We start from the raw sequence: 23195 nt of genomic DNA, 5'->3' as shown, positions 1-23195 counted from the left end.
AACAAGCTTGCATTTATTTGCACCATCTATGACATCAAGCATCCTTTATGCATGACAACTATGGAGAACTTTTGAAAGCATCATGGTTCCAAAGGTTGCAAACGACAATTCAGTAAAACCCCGCAAAATAGCCACGCGATTGAAGACCACAATCTGTTACTGTCACACCATTAGAAAAATAAATATATTCGAGGGAAAAATGGGAATATTCCAGGGAAAAATGGAAAACATCTTCGTATGACATGAGCATCACTCAAGATCAATATTCATTAACCATTCTTAATCATCCTCAGGAAGACAGCAGTGTGCCAATCTTGAACCGCTTATGATCATCTCACTTAAGTATTCGTATTGTTAGGGAGGAAGTTCCAGGAATTTAACTCAGTGACAGTAAAGGAAGATGATAATTCCTAGTCAGCATGGTGTGGAGTTTGGAAGATGTGAGATTTTCATGTGATGGTGTTCTCACATATCTATTGCCCTTGTCTTTCCACATGGTAGAAGTCATTTATCATCTTCTAAATGTACCATGCTCTCTCTCTCTCATCCTACTGGAGGGGGAAAGGCAAGGTTGCAATTTAATAAATCATCCAACGATCAGCACCTATGACTGCGTAACACTCCCTCAGAATTGAAATTGGCAGTTTGTGCTCAACTCCTGAAGTGGAGTTGGAACCCATGACATTTTGAGTCAGAAAGTACTATCCACTGAGACAAGCTGACATGAAACAGCACAAGCTCTTGTTCAAAAGGTAGTTTTGCCTCCATTTGCTTCATGTTCTCCTCGAGAACGAAGTCTCGCCATCCTCACTTATACCACAAGGAAAGCATTGCTCCTCATGGGAGACTGGGTAGTGCAAGTCCAAATGTTATTTCATTGTGAAGTACCACAGCTGGAGCATATACTCAAAAGTTTACGGTGTGATGTAACTGAAATTATACACTGAAAAATACTTTGATTGTTTGTTAAGTCTCTCATCTGTTAGAAGGACCATGATAGTTTCACTTCTTTCATATGTAAGTCACTAAACTTTTTTTAAAAAGTCACAACTGTCTCCAACACATTGTTTGTGACATACACATTAAAATGTTCAAAGGCCAGTACCAAAGTTAATAGCTCTCTTTCGATCGTGCAGTATTCCTTCTGATGGATGTTGAGTTTCTTCAAAAAGTAACCAACTGTCAGTTCAATCCAACATCATCTTCCTGTAACAGTTCAGCCCCAACTATGTCACTTGCATCAATGGCAACTTTGAAAGCTTTCGAATGGTTTGGTGTAGCTAAAAGAGGTGAGGTGGTTAACAGGGGTATTATGTGATCAAATGCCTCCTGGCATTGTTCTGTCCCCTGAAACTTTGCATTCTTCTTCAGCAAGTCAGTTAACAGTGCCACTACACTGCTTAAGTTTGGAACAACTTCCAAAAGAATCCGCTTGGTCCCAAGAATCAAAGCACCTCTTTTTTCGAAGTTGGTCATGGAAGTTCTTCAATGGCCTTCGTCTTTGCGTTCTGTGGGGGCAACCTTCCAAGGCTGATGTTACATCCCAAGAACGTCACCTCTGCTTTCGCAAACTCAGTTTTGTTTAAGTTTATTACCAGTTTTGCTTCTCATACTCGTTCAAAGAATTCTGCCAACTGTACCATGTGATCTTTCCAGGACTTACTAAAGATCACTACATCACTACATCATCCAAATAGACTGCACAGTTTGGTAACCCAGCCACAACTCTGTTCATAAGTCTTTGGAATGTGGCAGGTGCATTCTTCGTTCCAAAGGACACTCAGATTTGATGTAGCCCATTTGGGGTTACAAACACAGAAATTTCTTTCTCTGTCTCTGATAAAGATACCTGCCAGTTACCAAGCATCAAGTCCAACTTGATAATGTAACTGGCTTGTCCAACTTTCGCGATACAGTCCTCCAATCTCAATATTGGATATGAGCCTGATTTTGTAACAATGTTGACCTTCTGATAATCCATGCAAAATTGTTGAGTCCCGTCTAGTTTGGAAACTAAGACAATCAACAAACTCTATTCGCTCTGGCTCAGTTCAATGATATCCACATACAGCATAGCATCACCTCCTCCTGGACCAGTCTGGCTTTGAAAGGATTAAGCCAATAGGGGTGTTGTTTTATCGGAGCAGTATTCCCTGCAGCTACTTCATATACAATAGCATTAGTCCTCCCCATCTGATCCCTATATATGTCCTCACACTGCAGTAACAAACCTTACAATTGTGTTCTGTGCTCCTGGGACAGTTTATAAACCTATCCCACTCCTCAAGGACTTCCTAATTTTTTAACAAATTTTGGTGCGTATCAAAATTCACAACATGTGGATTTGATTCCTCACTCTACTGGGCAGTAACTAACACCTGTTTCTCCAATTCTTTCTCTCTAGTATAATACGGTTTCAATATGTTCACATGACATACCTGATTGTTTTTTTTTATCTGACATCTTTACTAGATAGTTCACCTGACTCAACCTTTTCTCAATTTGATAGGGATCACTAAACCTGGCTTTGAAGAGATCTCCTTCGGGGAGAATGCGGGTAAGTGGAGTTGAAATGCCCATCAGCCATAATTGAATGGCGGAGTGGGCTCGATGGGCCGAATGGCCTTACTTCCACTCCTATGTCTTATGGTCTTATGGTCCTATCACTGGGAGCAGTACTATTACATTATCCCCTCGGGAAAACATCAGAGTCTCAAAGTTTTTATCTGCCTCCTGCTTCATACTATGCTGGGCCCTCTTTAGGTACTGTTTAGCTAACAACCTACATGAATTAATCTCTGCCTCATCTCCAATACATAATCTAAGTGTGGATCTCAGAATTTGGTCCCAACAATTTTTCTTTCATTAATTTCAAAGGGCCTCTCACTTCACACTCGAATATTAACTCTAAGGGAGTGAACTGAGTAGTTTTACTTGGGGCATCTCTAATGGCAAACATCACAAATGGGCTACCTTTATCCCAGTCACTCGGGTAATCTTGACAGTATGCTCTCAACATGGTCTTCAAGGTCTGGTGCCACCTTTCTAAAGCTCCCTGGGATTCAGGATGATATGCACTGGATTTAAAGTGCTGTCCATAACCTCCTTAAACAGCCTAGCAGTACAATTTGACCCTTGGTCCGACTGAATCTCTCTGGGTAGCCCGTATCGTGTAAAGAAGCTACTCACTCCTCTACCACCTTTTTTGCCTTGATATTCCGTAATGGAATTGATTCCAGAAATCTGGTAGACACATCCTATTGGTTAACAAGTACTGGTTCCTACTTGTAGTTCTCAGGAGGGGATCTACACAATCAATTATAACCCAGGTGAGAGGTTCTTCAAATGCGGGAATTGGTAACAAAGGTACTAGTTTTATTACCATCTGTGGCATACCTACCATTTAACATGTATGATACATACAGCAGAAGTTAACCACATCCTTGTGCATTCCAGGCCAATAAAAATGTTTTTGTACCTTAGCCTGAGTTTTTTTACACATCTAGGTGATCTCCTACAGGTAGTTCATGTGCTACCCGTAACACCTCCTGTCTGTATGCTACTGGCAACACAATCTGGTGCACTTCGGCCCATTGCTCCTCTGCACTAACCGGCTGTGGTCTCCATTTGTCTTAAGATTCTATCTTTCAGATAATAACCCTCAGAAATATTCTCTATCTCCTTTTCGGAGTACGCATTCACCTGTATATCTTTTATCGTCTTGTCTTTCTGTTGCAAGTCCCTTGACCTTTCAGGACTAAACACTTCTGTCTGACCCTCTGCCTGTTCAGGATTTTCCTTCCCCAATATGTCAAATAGGGTGCCCACTCCCGGAACCTCAACTCCTTCATCTTTCTCTTTAGTTTTTGATTCATGCTGTGACTTATGATAGTGGGATCTTGTTATTATACAGTCTGGGAAAATACCAGGGATATTTTTCTTTGAACTCCTCAGTTACTTGGTCTTTTCCACAAGGGGTGTCATTCCCACCTTGGACCCTGCTAAATCATTCCCAAGAACAAACTGAAGTTCTGAAACTGACACTCTGATCAATCACTCCCACTGTTAGTTCCCCAGTCGAGTTGGCACTCCACCCTAATCTTACATAGGGGATCACTAAATTTCTGTCCATTTATCCCACAAATTACCACACTCTCAGTTAACAGATCAGAAAAAGTGCAAGTTCGCTCTTCTCTCACTATCAGCAACTGGTTAGATCCTGTAACTCTCAAAATTATTACTTCTTGCCCATCTCCCCCAGTTCTTTTTGTGTAAGCTTTACCCACAGAAGAGAATTCTTTATAAAGGTCACGTACTAACTCCATATGTAGCCCCTGTCCAGGCTGTGCACTCTCCTGCAGCTCCTCAGCTCTTTTTGGGATTTCCTTTATTACTTACGCTAACACCACTGGCATAGCCTCTTTTCCCACAGTGCCTTTCTTTAACGACCAGCACTGTGACTTTATGTGTCCCACTTTATCACAATGAAAACACCTGAGGCCTTTCAACTTCTTTTCACCCTCCTGAGCTTCTTTGTTATCTTGTGGTGTAAGATTCTCCCTTCTCCCAACTTCTATATCTGACAGGATGGAATTCTGGCCAGAAGCTTGTCTTATGCACCAGGACTTATTCATCTGGATGTCAAGTTTGCTTGCTGAGCTGGAAGGTTAGTTTGCAGACAATTCACTACCATACTGGGTAACATCATCAGTGAGCATCCAGTAAAGCACTGGTGGCATGGCCTGCTTCTTATTTATCAGTTTAAGTTTCCTTGGGTTGTTGATGTCATTTCCTGTGATGTCACTTGCTGTTCTTTTTCGCAGGGGGTGATAAATGGGATACAATCTAATAAAGAACAAAGAACAAAGAAAATTTACAGCCCAGGAACAGGCCCTTCGGCCCTCCAAGCCTGAACCGATCTAAATATACTGTCGAAACCTGTCGCCCAATTCCTAAGCATCTGCATCCCTTTGCTCCCCACCTACTCACACATCTGTCCGATGCATCTTAAATGAATCTACTGTGCTTGCCTCTACTATCTCTGCTGGCAACGCATTCCAGGCACCTACCACCTTCTATATAAAGTACTTGCCGGTGTATCCCTCTTAAACTTTTCACCTCTCACCTTGAAAGCGCAACCACTCATTATTGAATCCTTCACCCTGGGAAAAAGCTAACCCATCTAACCTGTCTATACCCTTCATGATTTTGTACACCTCAGTCAGGTCCCCCCTCAACCTCCTTTTTTCTGATGTAACCAATCCTAACCTTCTCAACCTCTCTTCATAGTTAGCACCTTCCATACCAGGCAACATCTTCATAAACCTTCTCTGCACCCTCTCCGAAGCATCCACATCCTTTTGGTAATGTGGCGACCAGAACTGTACACAGTATTCTAAATGCCACCAACCATGTCTTGTACAATTTTAACATGACTTGCCAGCTCTTACACTCAATACCCTGTCCACTGAAGGCAAACATACTATATGCCTTCTTGACCACTCTATCCACCTGTACAGCAACCTTCAGGGTACAGTGGACCTGAACGCCCAGATGTCTCTGCTCAGCAGCTTTTCCCAAGGCTCTTTCACTTACTGTACAGTTCACTCTAGAATTAGACTTCCCAGAATTCATCACCTTACATTTGCCTGGATTGAACTCCATCTGCCATTTCTTCGTCCAACTCTTCAATCTATCTATATTCTCCTGTATTCTTTGACAGTCCTCTATGCTTTCTGCTACTCCATCAACCTTCGTGTCATCTGCAAACTTACTGATCAGACACCAATGCCCTCTTCCAGATCATTTATGTATATCACAAACAGCAGTTGCTCCAGCACTGACCCCTGTGGAACACCAATGGTCACCTTCCTCCCTTTCGAGAAACTTGTTCAATGCTACTCTTTGTCTCCTGCTGCTCAACCAGTTCTTTATCCACCTAACTAAAACACCCTGCACAGCACAGGATTTCACTTTCTCCATTAGTTTACCATGGGGAACTTTTTCAAACACCTCACTAAAGTCCATTCGTATGACATCTACATCCCTTCTTTTATCTATCAACTTGGTCGCTTCCTCAAACAGCTCTATTAAGTTGGTACGGCATGATCTCCCCCGCACAAAACCACGTTGCCCATCACTGATAAGCCCATTCTTTTCCAAGTATAAATAGATATTATCCCTCAGTACCTTCTCCAGCAACTTTCCCACCACTGATGTCAACCTCACTCGTCCGCAGTTACCTGGAACATCCCTACTACCCTTCTTGTACAGGGGGACACGAGCAACTCTCCAGTTCCCCTGCACCTCACCTGTGGTTAAGAATGGTACGAAAATATCTGTCAATCTGTGTGTTGATAGAGTTCCGGTTGGAGTGCCATGCTTCAGGGAATTCTTGTGTGTCTCTCTGTTTGGCTTGTCCTAGGATGGGTGTGTTGTCCCAGTTGAAGTGGTGTCCTTCCTTATCTGTATGTAAGGATACTAGTGAGAGCGGGTCATGTCTTTTGTGGCTAGTTGATGTTCATGTGTCCTGCTGGCTAGTTTTTTGCCTGTTTGTCCAATGTAGTCGTTGTTACAGTTCTTGCAAGGTATTTTGTAAATGACATTAGTTTTGCTTGTTGTCTGTATTGGGTCTTTCAAGTTCATTAGCTGCTGTTTTAATGTGTTGGTGGGTCTGTGGGCTACCATGGTGCCAAGGGGTCTGAGTAGTCTGGCAGTCACTTCCGAGACATCTTTGATGTAGGGGAGAGTGGCTAGGGTTTCTGGAACTGGAACTCTATCACCAAACACATTGACTTGGATCCCATTTACCACCGAGAAAAAGAACAGGAAATTACATCACCAACCCAAGGAAACCTAAACACAAATAAAAAGCCAGCCATACCACCAATGCTTCACCAGAGACTCATTTATGATGTTACCTTGTATGGTGATGAAACATCTGAAAATTATCCTTCCAGCTCAGTGAGCAAACTTACATCCAGAACCTCAACCTGAGCTACAGATCTTCTCAAAACTCGCGAATGTATTCCTCTGCTAGTTCTGTTGCCCTTTTCACTTTTTGAACTTTCTGTTCCTCCACATGAATTCTTAACATCTCTGGAAGTGAGTTTTTAAACTCCTCCAGCAGAATAATCTCTCTTAGAGCCTTATCGGTCTTATCTATCTTTAAGGCCCTCACCCATCTATCAAAATGACTATGTTTAATTCTTTCAAACTCAACATAAATCTGACCTGATTCCCTCTTTATGTTTCTGAACTGCTGTATATATGCTTCTGGTACCAATTCATAAGAACTTAAAATAGCTTGTTTGACCTCTTCATAATCTCTTGACTGCTCATCTGACAGCACACGCAAGTATTCCACTAGCTCTGCCTACCAGTTTAGCCTGAACTAGCATTACCCATAAATCCTCAGACCACTCTGCTTCGCCAATTTTTCAAATGAAATAAAGAAGGCTTCAACATCTTTCTCATCAAAATGTGGCACAGTCTTGACATATTTGTATCTATAACTGCCTTCTCTTTTAATCTCCATCCTGTTAACTTGACTTCGCTGACTAAGTCGTAACTTCTCAAGTTCAAATTTTCTTTTTGTCTCTCTCTTTCTTCTCTCCCTCTTTGCTCAGCTAAGAACCTTCTCTCTCTCTCTCTCTCTATCTTCTAACTCCATTTTCCTCAATTGTGATTTAACTTTTTCTAACTCGATGAATTGTCTGTTTCTCTGACACACCTAAGTGTTTGAGTAAATCCCTTACAATTTCAGCTTTACTTTTGTCCTTGGTTAAAACCAATTCTAGCCTCTTTGCTAATTTTAAATGTAGTGTCTTTTCTTTTCTTTCTAAACTTCCTTGGCAAATTTGAGAATAATCTTCAAACCCCATAACCTCTTCAGCAAATTTTAAGAGCCATTTCTCTCACTTTTAATTTAACCAACCACAAGTAACCGAAATTAAACGAATTGTCTCACCTACGTTATATTTAAAGATCAAGGACACTAACCAGCAAGTGTTTAAATCTACTGGGCTTTTAGTACCCCAAATCTATTCAAATCTCAGACTGAATCTGTCTAAATGGATCAAATCACAGACAAAAGCCCCCAATCTGTTACGACATGGGGTAAACCCCTCTGTTAATTTAAACCTGACACACAGAGAAGCTCACCTCGCACCATAACCTATTACATTCTGAGAGGCAAAGAACTGTCCCAGAGGTCACTATTTGAAGTAAAAATTAACAATTTTATTCTTTAAGTTCAAACGAGAATATTAAGCATCTATTTACAACTCCTTTTACCTCCCACTCTACAATAATGGTCCAATAAAAACCTCGAATAAGATTTTTTTAAAAATTCAAACTTCAAAGCCAGCCAGCTGTTGAATCTTCTCTTTGTATCTTCCTCTGCAGATTTCCCTCTGTCATCTTTTCTTCAGTATTCTGCTTCACGGGTCTTTCTTATGAACCTTTCAGAGAGCTGTTCAGCTAGCATCTATACTTGTTGGTTTTCTTGGTGGTTCTCTCCTCTTAACTGTTCAAAATGTCCGGTTTTATACGCCAAAACATCAGATCATATCATTGGTTTGATGTCATCCCAAACAGTTAAATTCAAATTCGACTAGATTTTGGTACCTGGGCATAATTTCAACTGACTGGCCAAATTTGAATTTGCTCTTATTCCATGGCAACACAACTCCAGCTATTTGTTTTGATCATGTGTTACATTTTTACCTTGTTCAGCACTCTATGTGCTTTCAGTCAGTCCTTGGTAGCTTCCTCTCTCTCTTAAAGGTACAATACACATCTACACCTTCATAACACGTTACCCCACTGTGTTGAGTGTGTAGTGCTGGAAAAGCACAGCAGGTCAGGCAGCATCCAATGAGGAGGAGAATCAACCAGGGAAAAGACCATGTCTATTTACCCTATCCATGCCCCTCATTATTTTATAAACCTCTATAGGTCACCCCTCAGCTTCCAATGCTCCAGGGAAAACAGCTCCAGCTTGTTCAGCCTATCTCGATAACTCAAATCCTCCAACCCTGGCAACATCCTTGTAAATCCTTTCTGAACCCTTTCAAGTTTCACAACATCCTTGAAGGATGACTATGAAGGAGACTAGAATTGCATGCAATATTCCAACAGTGGCCTAACCAATGTCCTGTACAGCCGCAACATGACCTCCCAACTCCTGTGCTGAAAAATGTGTTGCTGGAAGAGCGCAGCAGGTCAGGCAGCATCCAAAGAGCAGGAGAATCGACATTTCGGGCATGAGCCCTTCTTCAGGAATGAGGAAAGTGTCCTCATTCCACACCTTCCTCATTCCGGAAGAAGGGCTCATGCCCGAAACGTCGATTCTCCTGCTCTTTGGATGCTGCCTGACCTGCTGCGCTTTTCCAGCAACACATTTTTCAGCTCTGATCTTCAGCATCTGCAGTTCTCACTTTCTCCTCCCAACTCCTGTACCCAGTTCTCTGACCAATAAAGGAAAGCATACCAAATGCCTTCTTCACTATCCTATCTACTGGTGACTCCACTTTTAAGGAACTGTGAACCCTGCTTTCCAAGGTCTCTTTGTTCAGCAACACTCACAGAGCCTTACCAATGAGTCTAAGCCCAGCCCTGATTTGCCTTTCCAAAATGCAGCACCTTACATTTATCTAAATTAAACTCCATCTGCCAGTCCTCAGTCCATTGGCCCATTTGATCAAAATCCTGTTGTACTCTGAGGCAACCTTCTTTGCTGTTCACTCCACCTCTGATTATGGTGTCATCTGCAAACTTATTAACTATACGTCCTATGTTCACATCCAAATCATTTATACATACATACATATAGCATTCAATTAATATATGAATATGACCAATACCTGTATAAATGCTTTCAGCGTGTTGTAAATAAAAGCCCCTCTTGGCAGAAAGAAACAGCTCCCAGGACTGAGCTCATGGAAGAAAAACAATTCTTGCTCCTGTAAAGCACATGGAAGTACAATTAGGGCGATAAGTAATGCACAATCCAGGCAAAAACTGGTCAAAGACTCCAGTCTACATTAGGACAACAGAAACACAAAGAAACTTGTTACTTTCTTTTCCCTCCACAGTCAATGTCTATTTTCAGCAACAAATGACAGTTTACTCATACCTAAGCTTGTCTTATTGTATGCACGGTTACAACTACGGCAGCTACATTGCTAGTCCGCTCAGAGTGAGAATAGGAGACCTCCAGTATGCAAAGTAGGGGTAAATTTAAATATGGGAACACTAAAATATGGGAACACTCAAAGGACAGTGCTTTATAAGGGGGGGTGGGGAAGAAATAGACTAATTGGTATTAACCTTCAACAAGTTTATTGAATAGAATCTTTTCATAAACATCAATTTCAGAGATCTTAGTAAAACAAGAAAAGGATTAAAATCAGTTTAATGATTTCATAAATGTTCAATAGCCCTTAGTCTTCAATGAGTGAAATGCCCCAATCTGACAGAGTAGTCTGTTTATGAATGATTGCAAATAGACCTTACCTTCAGCTTAGTGACCTTCCAGAATTGACCTGAAATTATCAGGATTGTTTGTAACCTAGAAAAAAAAATTGTTGGAATTGAAGTATCGTCTCCCCTATTTTCTGAGGGAAGTTTTGTTTATTTATATTAAAATTTTGCAAACTAATATTAAGTTGAAGATCAACAAAGCCCCAGGCCCCAGGCCCGATGACATGCCAGAGGGTCTTAAAAAGAGGCTGCAGGGCAAGTGGGTGCTTTGGTTACAGTCTCCCAAAATTCCATAGATTTTGGAAACGTAACACAAGTTTATTCCAAATGTAACACCTCTACTCAAGAAAAGCAAGATGAAAAGACAGAAAGCAGGAGATTATGGGTTCGCCTATTTAACATCTGTCATTTGGAAGATGTTTGGACTCATCATCGAAGTAGTAGCAGTAAAATGCTCAGGAAATCATAAAACAAATAGAGAAAATTAACCTGGTTTTGTGAAAGGGAAATAGTGATTGACAAATTGATTTGAGGATGTAAGCTGGGTAGGTAAAAGGAAACCAATAGATGCGGATATTTAGATTTCCAAAAGGCATTTGATAAGGTTCCACTGTGTTGAGCTGACATATCACAGAGCACGAAAATAGACCCTTTGGTCATCCATGCCAACCAAGTTTCCCAAACTAAACCAGTCCCACTTGCCTGCATTTATGTATCCTTCTAAACATTTTCTCTTTATGTACATGTCTAGAAGTCTGTTAAATATTGTAACTGTACCTGCACCTATGACTTCCTCTGGCAGTTCATTCCACACACAAACCACACTGAAAAAGTTGATCAGGTTCCTTTTAAATTTTTCTCCTCTCACCTTAAAAACATGCCCTCCAGTTTCGAACCTATCCGCCTTAGGGAAAAGTCCTTTGCTATTCACCTTATCTATGGCCCTCATGATTTTATAAACCTCTATGAGGTCATCCCCTCAACTTTCTCCCCTTCAGGCAAAGAAGTCTCAACTTCTCCAGACTCTCAAATTCAGAATCATACAGCATGGAAGCAGAGTCAAAGAGTCTGGTGCTGGAAAGGCACAGCCAGTCAGGCAGCACCGAGGAGCAAGAAAATTGACATTATAAGCATCAGCTCTCTGACCTGCTGTGCTTTTCCAGCATCACACTATTCCACTCTGATCTCCTGCATTTGCAGTCCTCACTTTCTCCTACCTTGGAAGCAGACTCTTGGGTCCAATTAATCCATGTTCACAAATATTCCCACTTACCTGCATTTGCCCTATATCCCTCTAAACCTTTCCTGTTCCTGTACTTATTCCACACACAAACCACCCTCCATAACAATGCTTCCCGGCATGTCCTTTTTAAAACGTTCTCCTCTCACCTTAAAAGTATGCCCTCTAGTTTTGAACTCCTCTATCTTACGGAAGACAGTCTTGCTATTTACCTTATCTATGCCCCTCATGATTTTATAAATTTTTATAAGGTCACTCCTCACCCTCCCAAGCTCCACTGAAAAGGGTCCCAGACTATCCAGCCTCTCCCTATACCCCAGCAACATCTTGGTAAATGTTTTCTGAAGCCTCTCCAATTTAATAATATCCTTCCTATAACTGGGCGACCAGAACTGTACACAGTACTCCAGAAGAGGCCTTACCAACATCCTGTACAACCTCAACATGACAACCCAACTCCTATACTCAGAGTTCTGACCAATGAAGGAAAATGTGCTAATCACTTTCTTCATGCAAATTTCAAAGAATTATGTACCTGAGCCCTTAGGTCTGTCTGTTTGACAACACAACTCAAGGTCGTATCATTATTGTATAAACCCTGACCTTGTTTGTATTAACAAAATGTAATACTTCACAGTTATCTAAATTAAACGCCAAAGCCCAGTGAACTATTTGATAAATATATTTGTAATCTCGGATAATAATCTTTACTGTCCACTATACCATCAATTTTCATGTCATCTGCAAACTTGCTAACTAATCCCCTATACTCTCACCCAAAACATTTGTATAAATAATAAACAAAAGTGGACCCAGCACTTATCACTGTGGAACAATGCCGGTCACAGGCCTCTAGTCTGAAAAACAACTGTCACCACCATTCTCTATCTCCTGCTGTTAAGCCAATTTTGTATCCCGTTGACAAGCTCTGAATCCCGTGTGATCTAATTTTACTAATTAGTCTACCAGACAGAATCTTATCAAAAGCTTTAAAGTTCATGTAAACAATGTCTATCGCTTTGCCCTCATCAAATGCTTTGGTTACTGAGTGAAAAAACTCAATCAAGTTTGTGAGACACGATTTCCTATGCACAAAGCTGTGCTGACTATCCCTAATTTGTCCCTTGCCTCTCCAAATGCATCTAAATCCTAACTCTCCAAATCCCCTCCATCTTGCCCATAACTAATGTCAGACTCACTGGTCTATAGTTCCCAGGCTCCTCCTTACAGCCTTTCTTAAATAAAGGCACAACATTTGCCACTCCCAGTCATCTGGCATCTCATCTATGGCTGTGGGTGATACAAGTATCTCTGCTAGGGCCCCCACAAGTTCTACCCTAAACTTTCCACAATGCCCTGGGATATACCTGATCAGATCCCAGAGATTTATCCACCTTTCTGTTTTAAGATCTCCAGCACGTCTTCTTCTGTAAATATGAACTGTTTCAAAGACATCAATACTTATTGCTTTGAGTTGCCTTGTCTCCATGTCTTTCTCCACAGTAAAAGCTGACACAAAATAGTCACTTAGTATCTCTCTCATCTCCTGTGGGTCCACACTGTTGATGTTTAACAGGTCCTACTCTCTCTCTAATTGCTCTATTGTCCTGAACGTACTTGTAGAATCCCTTTGGATTCTCCCTAACCCTATTTACCCTCCTAACTTCCCTCTTAAGTATACTTTTTTTTTAGATTAGACTTACAGTGTGGAAACAGGCCCTTCGGCCCAACAAGTCCACACCGACCCGCCGAAGCGCAACCCACCCATACCCCTACATTTACCCCTTACCTAACACTACGGGCAATTTAGCATGGCCAATTCACCTGACCCGCACATCTTTGGACTGTGGGAGGAAACCGGAGTACCCGGAGGAAACCCACGCAGACACAGGGAGAACGTGCAAACTCCACACAGTCAGTCGCCTGAGTCGGGAATTGAACCCGGGTCTACAGGCGCTGTGAGGCAGCAATGCTAACCACTGTGCCACCGTGCCGCCCACACTTCTACTCCCTTTATAACCCTTTATGCATTCACTCGATTCTTTCTTTTACTTGACCAAAACCTCGATTTCTCTAGTCATCCAGCACTCCCTTCACTTACCAGCCTTGTCCTTAACACTAACAGAAACATACTGTCGCTAGACTCTCGTTATCGCATTTTTGAAGCCTTCCCAATTTTCATCCATCGCTTTACCAGTGAACTTCCACTGCCCCCAATCAACTTTTGAAAGTTTTGTCCAATACCATCAAAATTGACCTTCCTCCAATTTAGAAATTTAATGCGTTAGATCCAGTCTATCCTTTTCCATCATTATTTTGAAATTAATAGAATTATGATCACTAGCCCTAAAGTTCTCCTGTGGAAGATTAGAATGCTTTAGAAGCCAGCATGAAGGATAGAATAGATTGAGGATTAAATTTCTCATTGTAAGTAACTAACATACTTTTAGTCAAAAGCAGAAAGCTATAGTTTACACAAACAGAACTGCATTAATATTTGCAGAGGAACCTCGATTATCCAAACAAGATTGGTGGGCACTATTTTGATCCGATAATTGATTATTCAGATAATCGATTTTAGCATAAACAGGGGAAGCCATACAGATCTAACGCTGTGCTCTACCGAAGAATTTGTTTAAATCGATAATTTTACAGAGTCTGCCATTTAAACAAACTAATCTTTGCAGTCTGCAAATTGCAGGTTAAAATGAGAAGTAGTAAACCCTTAACATGAAAACCCAGCATTAAACAAGGTTCCGAACAGCTTCTATGATCGCATGACCATTTACAGTATCAGTTTACAGGAACTCAGTCTCATGATTGAAAGATGGAAGCTCCACCGCGCGCATGTGTTTACATTCTCGGCCTTTAATTTTAAATCAATGGCCCAGTAAAGTGCTGTGTAACAACCCTTACCTAAAAAATATCCAGTCGCTGGTGCTTGAGCTGTTTGCGTTTCTTTGTTTTTGCCAGTGTTTTCACATGTTCTTCAGTAAAGGCAAATTAAACACATTTACCTCTTTGATGCAACCTTTTTTTCTTAGGATAATCCGATATTCAGAAAATCGAGGTTCTCTGTATTTCCTATGTTATTACAACTTTGTATTACTGCTTTTCTGAATAAATGTAGAGATTTTCCTATGTTTGTTATAAAAAAGTTGTACTTTGAATCACTTGTTGGAGTTGTTACCTATTATGTGAATGGGCACTTTCTCCCCTTGTATGCATGCAGGAAAAATAAAGATTTGGACAAATGTCTGAGCCTTGTTTCAGATCAATAAGAGACTTCAACACTCCCCCACCGACACACCTCAGTAACCTGCCCTGCCTTATTTCCCAAGAGAAGGTCAAATTTTACTCCTTCTCTTGTAGGTGCATCTACATACTGAATCAGAAAATTTTCTAGTACACACTTAAATTCCTTTCCATCCAAGCCCTTAATGCTATGGCAGTCCCAGTCTACGTTTGGAAAGTTAACATATCCTACCATTGCCACCCTATTATTTTAATAGATAACTGAGTTCTCCTGACAAATTTGCTTTGTAATTTCCTACTATTAAGGGTCTAAAGTACAATCCCAATAAGGTGATCATCTTTTCTTATTTCACAGTTCCACCCAAACAACTTCTCTGGACTACCCTCTCTTAGTAAAACCATTATGTCATCCCAAATCAAAATCATCACTCCCCTCCTCTTGTCTCGTCTTCCTTTCTATCCTTCCTATATTGTCTATCCCCTGAAACATTAATCTGCCAGGCCTGTCCATCCCTGAGCCACGTCTCTGTAATTGCTATGAGATCACAATGCCATGTTCCCATCCCATGTCCTGAGTTCATCTGCCTTCCCTGTTAGGCCTCTTGCATTGAAATAATTGCAGTTTAATGTATTAGTCATACGTCATGCTCTGCTTTGTTCCACCTGCCCTGACTGTTTGACTCAATCCTTTTCCCACTTGTATCAGTCTCAGACTGATCTCTTTCCTTAATACCGCCCTGCCAGTATATTAGTCCCCTTCCAGTTCAGGTGCAATCCATCCTTCTTGTACAGGTCACTTCTACACCAGATGAGATGTTAATGATCCAAAAAGTGAATCCTTCTCCCCAGCACCAGCAACTCAGCTACATATTCACCTGCTCTATCCTCCTATTCCTACTGTCACTAGCTTGTGACAGCAGGAGTAACCCAGATATTACTATCCTCGAGGATCTGCTTTTAAAATTCCAATCTAATTCCCTTCACTCTCTCCACAGAACCTTGTCCTTTTCTCCAATGTTACTAGTTTCAATGTATACATCGACCTCCTACTGGTCCCTCTCCTCTTTGAGAATATGCTGCACCCTCTCAGAGATATCCTTGACCTTGGCACCATAGAGGCACCATTCTGATGTCTCATTGTCAGCCACAGAAACTGCCTCTGACTAGAGAGTCCCTTATCACAATCAATCACTTGGAACCCAGCATACTCATTACATTACAGCCACTCTAGTACCAGAAAAGTGGCTATTGGTGCTACATATCTTCTGCATTTTCCAAAACAGCATACTTGTTTGAGATGGGGATAGCCACAGGCGATTCCTGCACGACCTGCCTCCCTCACCTACCTTTCCTGATGGTAACCCATCTACTGGACTGTATATATAGTTGTTCTCCCTTCCTGTAACTGTCATCCATCACATCCCCTGGCTCCTGTAAATTCCTCATTGCCTCTAACAGCCGCTCCAACTGACCCCGTAGGATTTGCAACCAAAAACACTTCCTGCAGCCATAATCATCAGGATCGTTGAAATTTATGAATGAACTGTCAGAGCAACTAGTAGATGCAGGTATTATGACAACATTTAGAAGACATTTGGATAGGTACTACATGAAAAGAAAACATTTAGAGGGATACGAGCCAAACACAGACAAGCAAGACCGGTTTAATTTGGGAAATTTGGCCAGCAGGGACAAAATCATAAAGTCATTCAACACAGAAACTAGGTCTTCAGCCCAACTTGTTCATGCCGGTCAGATTTCCTAAACTAAACTAGTCCCATTTACCAGTGTTTGGCCCATATCCCTCTAAACATTTCCTATCCATGTATCTGTCCAAATGTCTTAAATTTTGTAATTATACTTGCTTCTATCACTTTCTCTGGCAGATTGCTGACACAAAGTTGGTGGAGTTGTGGATAGTGTGATTGGCTGTTGTAGGTTGCAGTGGGACATTGACAGGATGCAGAGCTGGGCAGATGTCGTCCCGTTGCCCCCCTCTCAGTCAAAGCAAAACATTCAGAGACGCAGAGTAGTTTTACCTCCTCCATCTTTATTCTGGGCCCTAGAATGCGAGAGAACGATCACCCATATGCAGAGAGTCATGAGTTCATGGTGTTCTCTGGAACAGCAGTTTCTCAATGCATTTTACAGGGAGGAGCATCCAGATAAGGCAACATATATATTGATTGGGTGCCCATTACAATCAGCAAGTGTCAATAATAATGATTAAGCCATCTGCTGTTACACAATGAGTAACTGACTCCACATAATGAATACTTTACACCTCGTTAAACTGACCTCACATACTGAATGCTTGCAATATTGTTAAATGGCTCGACATAATGAATGCTTTTCAACCCATTACCCTTCCTGCAGCATCCCATTGTTAACTAAGTTCTTAGCTGATCTGAGTCATGTTCAGCTGAACCTCTTGTTTCACAAAACTCAGAACTTAACTGTTTCCCTGCCTGTTTATACCCGATAAACATTTTCACTGAGAAGTGACAGACAGAGTTCAACCTAGAAAAATGTGAAGTAATTCATTTTGGAAGGTCAAATTTGAATGCAGATTGTAATCCTCTGCCTGGACTGAAGAGGCATGTCTCCTGAAGAAAGGTTGAGGGAATTAGGGCTTTTGTCATTGGAACGAAGAAGGATGAGAGGTGACTTGATAGAGGTGTGTAAGATGTTGAGAGGTATAGATAGGGTGGATTGACAGTCGTTTTCATGGTTATCACAAGGGGGCATAATTTTAAGGTGAATGGAGGAAGGTTTAGGGAAGATGTCAGAGGTCGGTTCTTTACACAGAGAGTGGTGAGTGCATGGAATGCAATGCCAGCAGAATCAGATGTATTAGGAACATTGAAGCAACTCTTGGCTTGGCACATGGATGATAGTACAATGTAGGGTATGTAGGTTAGCAGGGGATGGGGACAATCAAACTGTGGAGATGGTTTAAGGAACAGATATTGCGTGTCCTTGATAGGTACGTACCTATCAAGCAGGGAGGAAGTGATAAGGTAAGGGAACTGTGCAAATTGCATCTCTTGTTAAGCGGAAGAAGGAGGCTTATGTCACTGTGAGAGGAGATGGTTCAGATAAGGCTATAGAGAGTTACAGGTTAGCTAGGAAGGACTTAAAGAGAGAGTTAAGAGGAGCAAGGAGAGGAAATGAGCAGTCTTTAGCAGGTAGAATAAAGGAGAACCCTTTCTACAAGTATTTGAGGAATAAAGGATGACTAGGGAAGGAATAGGGCCAGTCAAAGGCAGAAGTGGGAAGTTGTGTGTGGACTCTGCGGAGATTGGAGAGGTGCTAAACTAATATTTCTCATCTGTTTTCACAGAAAAAGGAGAATATTTACAGGAAAAGAATGAGAATCGAGATATTAGACTAAAAAGGATTGAGGTTAATAAGGAAGAGGTGTTATCAATTCTAGAAGAAGTGAACGTCAACAAGTCCCCTGGGCTGGATGAGATTTATCCGGGAAGCTAGGGAGGAGATAGCAGAGCCTTTGGCTTTGATCTTTGAGTCGTCATTGTCTAGGTTTAGTTCCAGAGGACTGGAGGATTGCAAATGTTGTGCCCTTGTTCAAGAAGGGCAGCAGAGATGACCCAGGTGATTATAGACCAGTGAGCCTTCTGTCTGTTGTAGGAAAGGTTTTGGAAAGAATTAGATAAGATTTATAATCATCTAGCAAGCAACAATTTGATTTCAGATAGTCAACGTGGTTTTGTCAAGGACAAGTCATGTCTCACAAACCTCATTGAGTTTTTTGAGAAGGTGACCAAGCTTGTGGATGAGGCTAGGGCAGTTGATGTGGCGTATATGGACTTCAGTAAAGCCTTTGATAAGATTCCACATAGTAGGCTGATGGAGAAAATGCAGAGGCATGGGATTGTAGGTGATTTAGCAGTTTGAATTAGAAACTGGCTTTCTGTGAGAAGGCAGCGAGTGTTGTTTGATGGAAAATATTCAACCTGGAGTCCGGTTAGTTGTGACACAAGGATCTATTTTCGGACCACTGCTGTTTGTCATTGTTATAAGTGACTTGGATGTACGCATAGGTGGATGGATTAGTAAATTTGCAGATGACACTAAAGCCGGTGGAGTAGTGGACAGTGTGGAAGAATGTTACAGGTTGCGGGGGACTTGGATAAACTGCAGAATTGGGCTGAGGGGTGGCAAATGGAGTTCAATGTAGCTAAATGTGAGGTGGTTTACTTTGGTAAGAACAGGAAGACAGAGTACTAGGCCAATGGAAAAATTCTTGGTAGCGTGGATGTGCAGAGGAACTTCGGTTAGCCAAACGAGTCGGGCGGGCACTATTTCATTCAGATAATTGATTATTCGGTTAATCGATTAAATGCCTATCCTCCGGATCTTGAGTTTTTAAAATCTGCTCCTCGTTCAAGAGGCAGCAGCACACCATGCACGGGCCCCCGCCCTGCCCTAAACCCCGTCCAACACTGCCTCCCCCAACCACCCTAATACTGCCCCCACCCCCATCCCCAAAACTGCCCCAACCCCATCTCATCCCACCCCCTTCCTGTGCCCAAACCCGTCCCCCAACCCCGCACCCCTCCTGTCCCCAACACCGTCCAACCCCGCCCCCCCCGACTCCCCCAAGCCCGTCCAACCCCGGCCCCCAACCCTTCCAACCCCACACTCCTCCTGCCCCCAAACCCCATCCAACCTCGCCCCAACCCCCCTAAGCCCGTCCAACCCCACTACCCCAAACACTTCAAACCCTGCACCCTTCCCACCCCTTCCCATCACCCAACGCCCCCCCAATTCCGTCCAACCCCGACCCCCCAAGCTCTTCCAACCCTGCCCACCTCCCAATCCCTGTCCAATGCCACCCCCAAACCCGGCCTAACGCCACCCAACACCCTCCCTCCACACTCAGCACCTTCAACGCTGTATAGGACAATGTTGGAGAAATTAACTAGGGAAGGGAGTTTAGGTACACCTCTCTGTAGACCTCCAGGGAAAGTGTGGGGAGAGAGTGAGTACGGAAGGTCCATCATTTGGAGACAGTGCCTGTTTAATCATTGTGAACAAAAGACTCAATCAGTGTTGGAAACACATCTTTGATGTAATGTTTCTAACGGGACCTCAAAATCTCCTTCGGATCATCCAATATTCTGATAATTGAGGTTCTTCTGTGCATAGATCCCTGAAAGTTGCCACCCAGGTTGGTAGTGCTGTTAAGAATGCATACGGTGTGTTAGGTTTTACTGGTAGAGGGTTTGAATTCCAGAGCCGTAATGTCATGCTGCAACAATACAAAACGTTGGTGCGGCCACACTTGGAATATTGTGTACAGTTCTGGTCGTTCCATTACAGGAAGGATGTGGAAGCATTGGAAAGGGTGCAGAGGAGATTTACCAGGATGTTGCCTGGTCTGAAAGGACGGTCTTATGAGGAAAGGCTGAGAGACTTGGGTCTGTTCTCATTAGAGAAACGAAAGCTAAGAAGGGATTTGATAGATACATAGATAGATAAGGGAATTAGACAGGGTAGACAGTGAAAGGCTTTTCACGAGGATGATGATCTCAGCTTGTATGAGGCGGCATAACTACATATTAAGGGGTGATAGATTTAAGACAGATGTCAGAGGAAGGTTCTTTACTCATATTGGTAAGGGCAGGGAATGCCCTGCCTGCCAATGTAGTTAACTCAGCCACATTAGGGAGATTTAAACAATCCTTGGATAAGCACATGGATGATTTTGGGATAGTGTAGGGTGAAGGGCTTAGGTTAGTTCACAGATCGGTGCAACATCATGAGCCGTAGAGCTTGTTATGTGCTTCTGGGAAAGGTGAAACCTGTACAAGGGCCTGTACTGTTCTATTTTCTACATGCAACACTGTGAAAAACATACCCCTCCTTAAAGTGTGGAAACAGGCCCTTCGGCCCAACAAGTCCACACTGTTGGCAAATGTGGTAACACTGTTTAAGAAGGGCAGTAAAGACAAGCCAGGGAACTATTGACCGCTGAGCCTGACCTAGGTGGTGGGCAAGTTGTTGGAGGGAATCCTGAAGGACACGATGTACATGTATTTGGAAAGGCAAGGGCTGATTCAGGATGGCTTTGTGCATGGGAAACATGTCTCACAAACTTGATTGAGTTTTTTAAAGAAGTAACAAAGAAGATTGATGAGGGCAGAGCAGTAGATGTGATCTATATAGACTTCAGTAAGGCATTCAACAAGGTTCCCCATGGGAGACTGATTAGCAAGGTTAGATCTCATGGAATACAGGGAGAACTAGCCATTTGGATACAGAACTGGCTCAAAGGTAGAAGACAGAGGGTGGTGGTGGAGGGTTGTTTTTCAGACTGGAGGTCTGTGACCATTGGAGTGCCACAAGGATCGGTGCTGGGCCCTCTACTTTTTGTCATTTACGTAAATGATTTGGATGCGAGCATAAGAGGGACAGTTAGTAAGTTTGCAGATGACACCAAAATTGGAGGTGTAGTGGTTACCTCAGATTACAACAGCATCTGGACCAGATGGGCCAGTGGGCTGAGAAATGGCAGATGGAGTTTAATTCAGATAAATGCGAGGTGCTGCATTTTGGGAAAGCAAATCCTAGCAGGACTTATACACTTAATGGTAAGGTCCTAGGGAGTGTTGCTGAACAAAGAGACCTTGGAGTGCAGGTTCATAACTCCTTGAAAGTGGAGTCGCAGGTAGATAGGATAGTGAAGAAGGCATTTGGAATAGTTTCCTTTATTGGTCAGATATTGAGTACAGGAGTTGGGAGGTCATGTTGTGGCTGTACAGGACATTGGTTAGGCCACTATTGAAATATTGTGTGCAGTTCTGGTCTCCTTCCTATCGGAAAGATGTGAAACTGAAAGGGTTCAGAAAAGATTTACAAGGATGTTGCCAGGGTTGGAGGATCTGAGCTACAGGGAGAAGCTGAACAGGCTAGGACTGTTTCCCTGGAGCGGAGGGTGAGGGGTGACCTTATAGAGGTTTCCAAAATTATGAGGGGCATGGATAGGATAAATAGACAAAGTCTTTTCCCTGGGGACGGGGAGTCTAGAACTAGAGGGCATAGGTTTAGGGTGAGAGAGGCAACTTTTTCACGCAGAGGGTGGTATGTGTATGGAATGAGCTGCCAGAGGAAGTGGTGAAGGCTGGTACAATTTCAACATTTAAGAGGCATTTGGATGGGTATATGAATAGGAAAGGTTTGGAGGGATATGGGCCAGGTGCTGGCAGGTGGGACTAGATTGGGTTGGGATATCTGGTCGGCATGGACGGGTTGGACCAAAGGGTCTGTTTCCATGCTGTAGATTGCTATCACTCTATGGTCCTCTGAAGATTATCCTATCCAGACCAATCCCGTATTTATCCCTGACTAATGTGGGGCCTATGAGTCTGTTTCCATGCTGTATAACCCAATTTCGTAGATTTCTGAGACAAGTTGCAAACAAGCAGAAAAACAGGACTTTGTGATCTGGAGGAAGGAGAGGGCAGCCCAATGAGTGGATCGATCACCGGTACCTGGGCTTCGGTCCATCTCTCTTGAGGCGTCTTGCCCAGCTCAGCCCGAAGGCTACGCTCCAGATGCAGCCGCCGGTATTTGAGCTTCTCGTTCTCCTCTCTGAGACACTGCAGTTCTGGACTGCCCAGAACCTCCTCACACTCCCGCCGCAACCGCTCCAAGGTGGCACTGAGTTGGTACAACTGCACCTCCTGCGCAGACAGGCGCAACTCAAGGTCCCACACAGCGGCCATTGCACTGCCGGCTCGGCACGGCATAGCGCAACCGCAATGGTCACTACCAGCACAGCGCAATCGCAATGGCCACTGCCGGCTCGGCACAGCGCAACCGCAATGGCCACTGCCGGCTCGGCACGGCACAGCGCAACCGCAATGGCCACTGCCGGCTCGGCACGGCACGGCGCAACCGCAATGGCCACTGCCGGCTCGGCACGGCATAGCGCAACCGCAATGGCCACTGCCGGCTCGGCACGGCACGGCGCAACCGCAATGGCCACTGCCGGCTCGGCACGGCACGGCGCAACCGCAATGGCCACTGCCGGCTCGGCACGGCACGGCGCAACCGCAATAGCCACTGCCGGCTCGGCACGGCATAGCGCAACCGCAATGGCCACTGCCAGCACAGCGCAACCGCAATGGCCACTGCCGGCTCAGCAGGCACAGCGCAACCGCAATGACCACTGCCGGCTCAGCACGGC

The 23195-nt window shown here is 43.2% G+C and overlaps 1 protein-coding gene across 1 annotated transcript in view; it reads right to left on the bottom strand.

The window, feature by feature from the left end:
• Positions 1-22763, bottom strand: part of LOC132834641 (threonine--tRNA ligase 1, cytoplasmic-like) — a 65257-nt gene extending 42494 nt beyond the window's left edge. The window contains exons 1-2 of the mRNA XM_060853542.1: positions 22498-22763; positions 9867-9965 (exon numbers count right to left, since the gene is read on the bottom strand). Of these exons, the coding sequence (XP_060709525.1) occupies positions 9867-9965; positions 22498-22755 (357 nt within the window). The 5' untranslated portion in view covers positions 22756-22763. The remainder of the gene's footprint in view (positions 1-9866; positions 9966-22497) is intronic.
• Positions 22764-23195: the final 432 nt, after the last annotated feature.

The sequence above is a fragment of the Hemiscyllium ocellatum genome, chromosome 42 (assembly GCF_020745735.1).
Source record: "Hemiscyllium ocellatum isolate sHemOce1 chromosome 42, sHemOce1.pat.X.cur, whole genome shotgun sequence".
Lineage (NCBI taxonomy): Eukaryota > Metazoa > Chordata > Chondrichthyes > Orectolobiformes > Hemiscylliidae > Hemiscyllium > Hemiscyllium ocellatum.
This window is presented reverse-complemented; position numbering and strand designations above follow the sequence as displayed.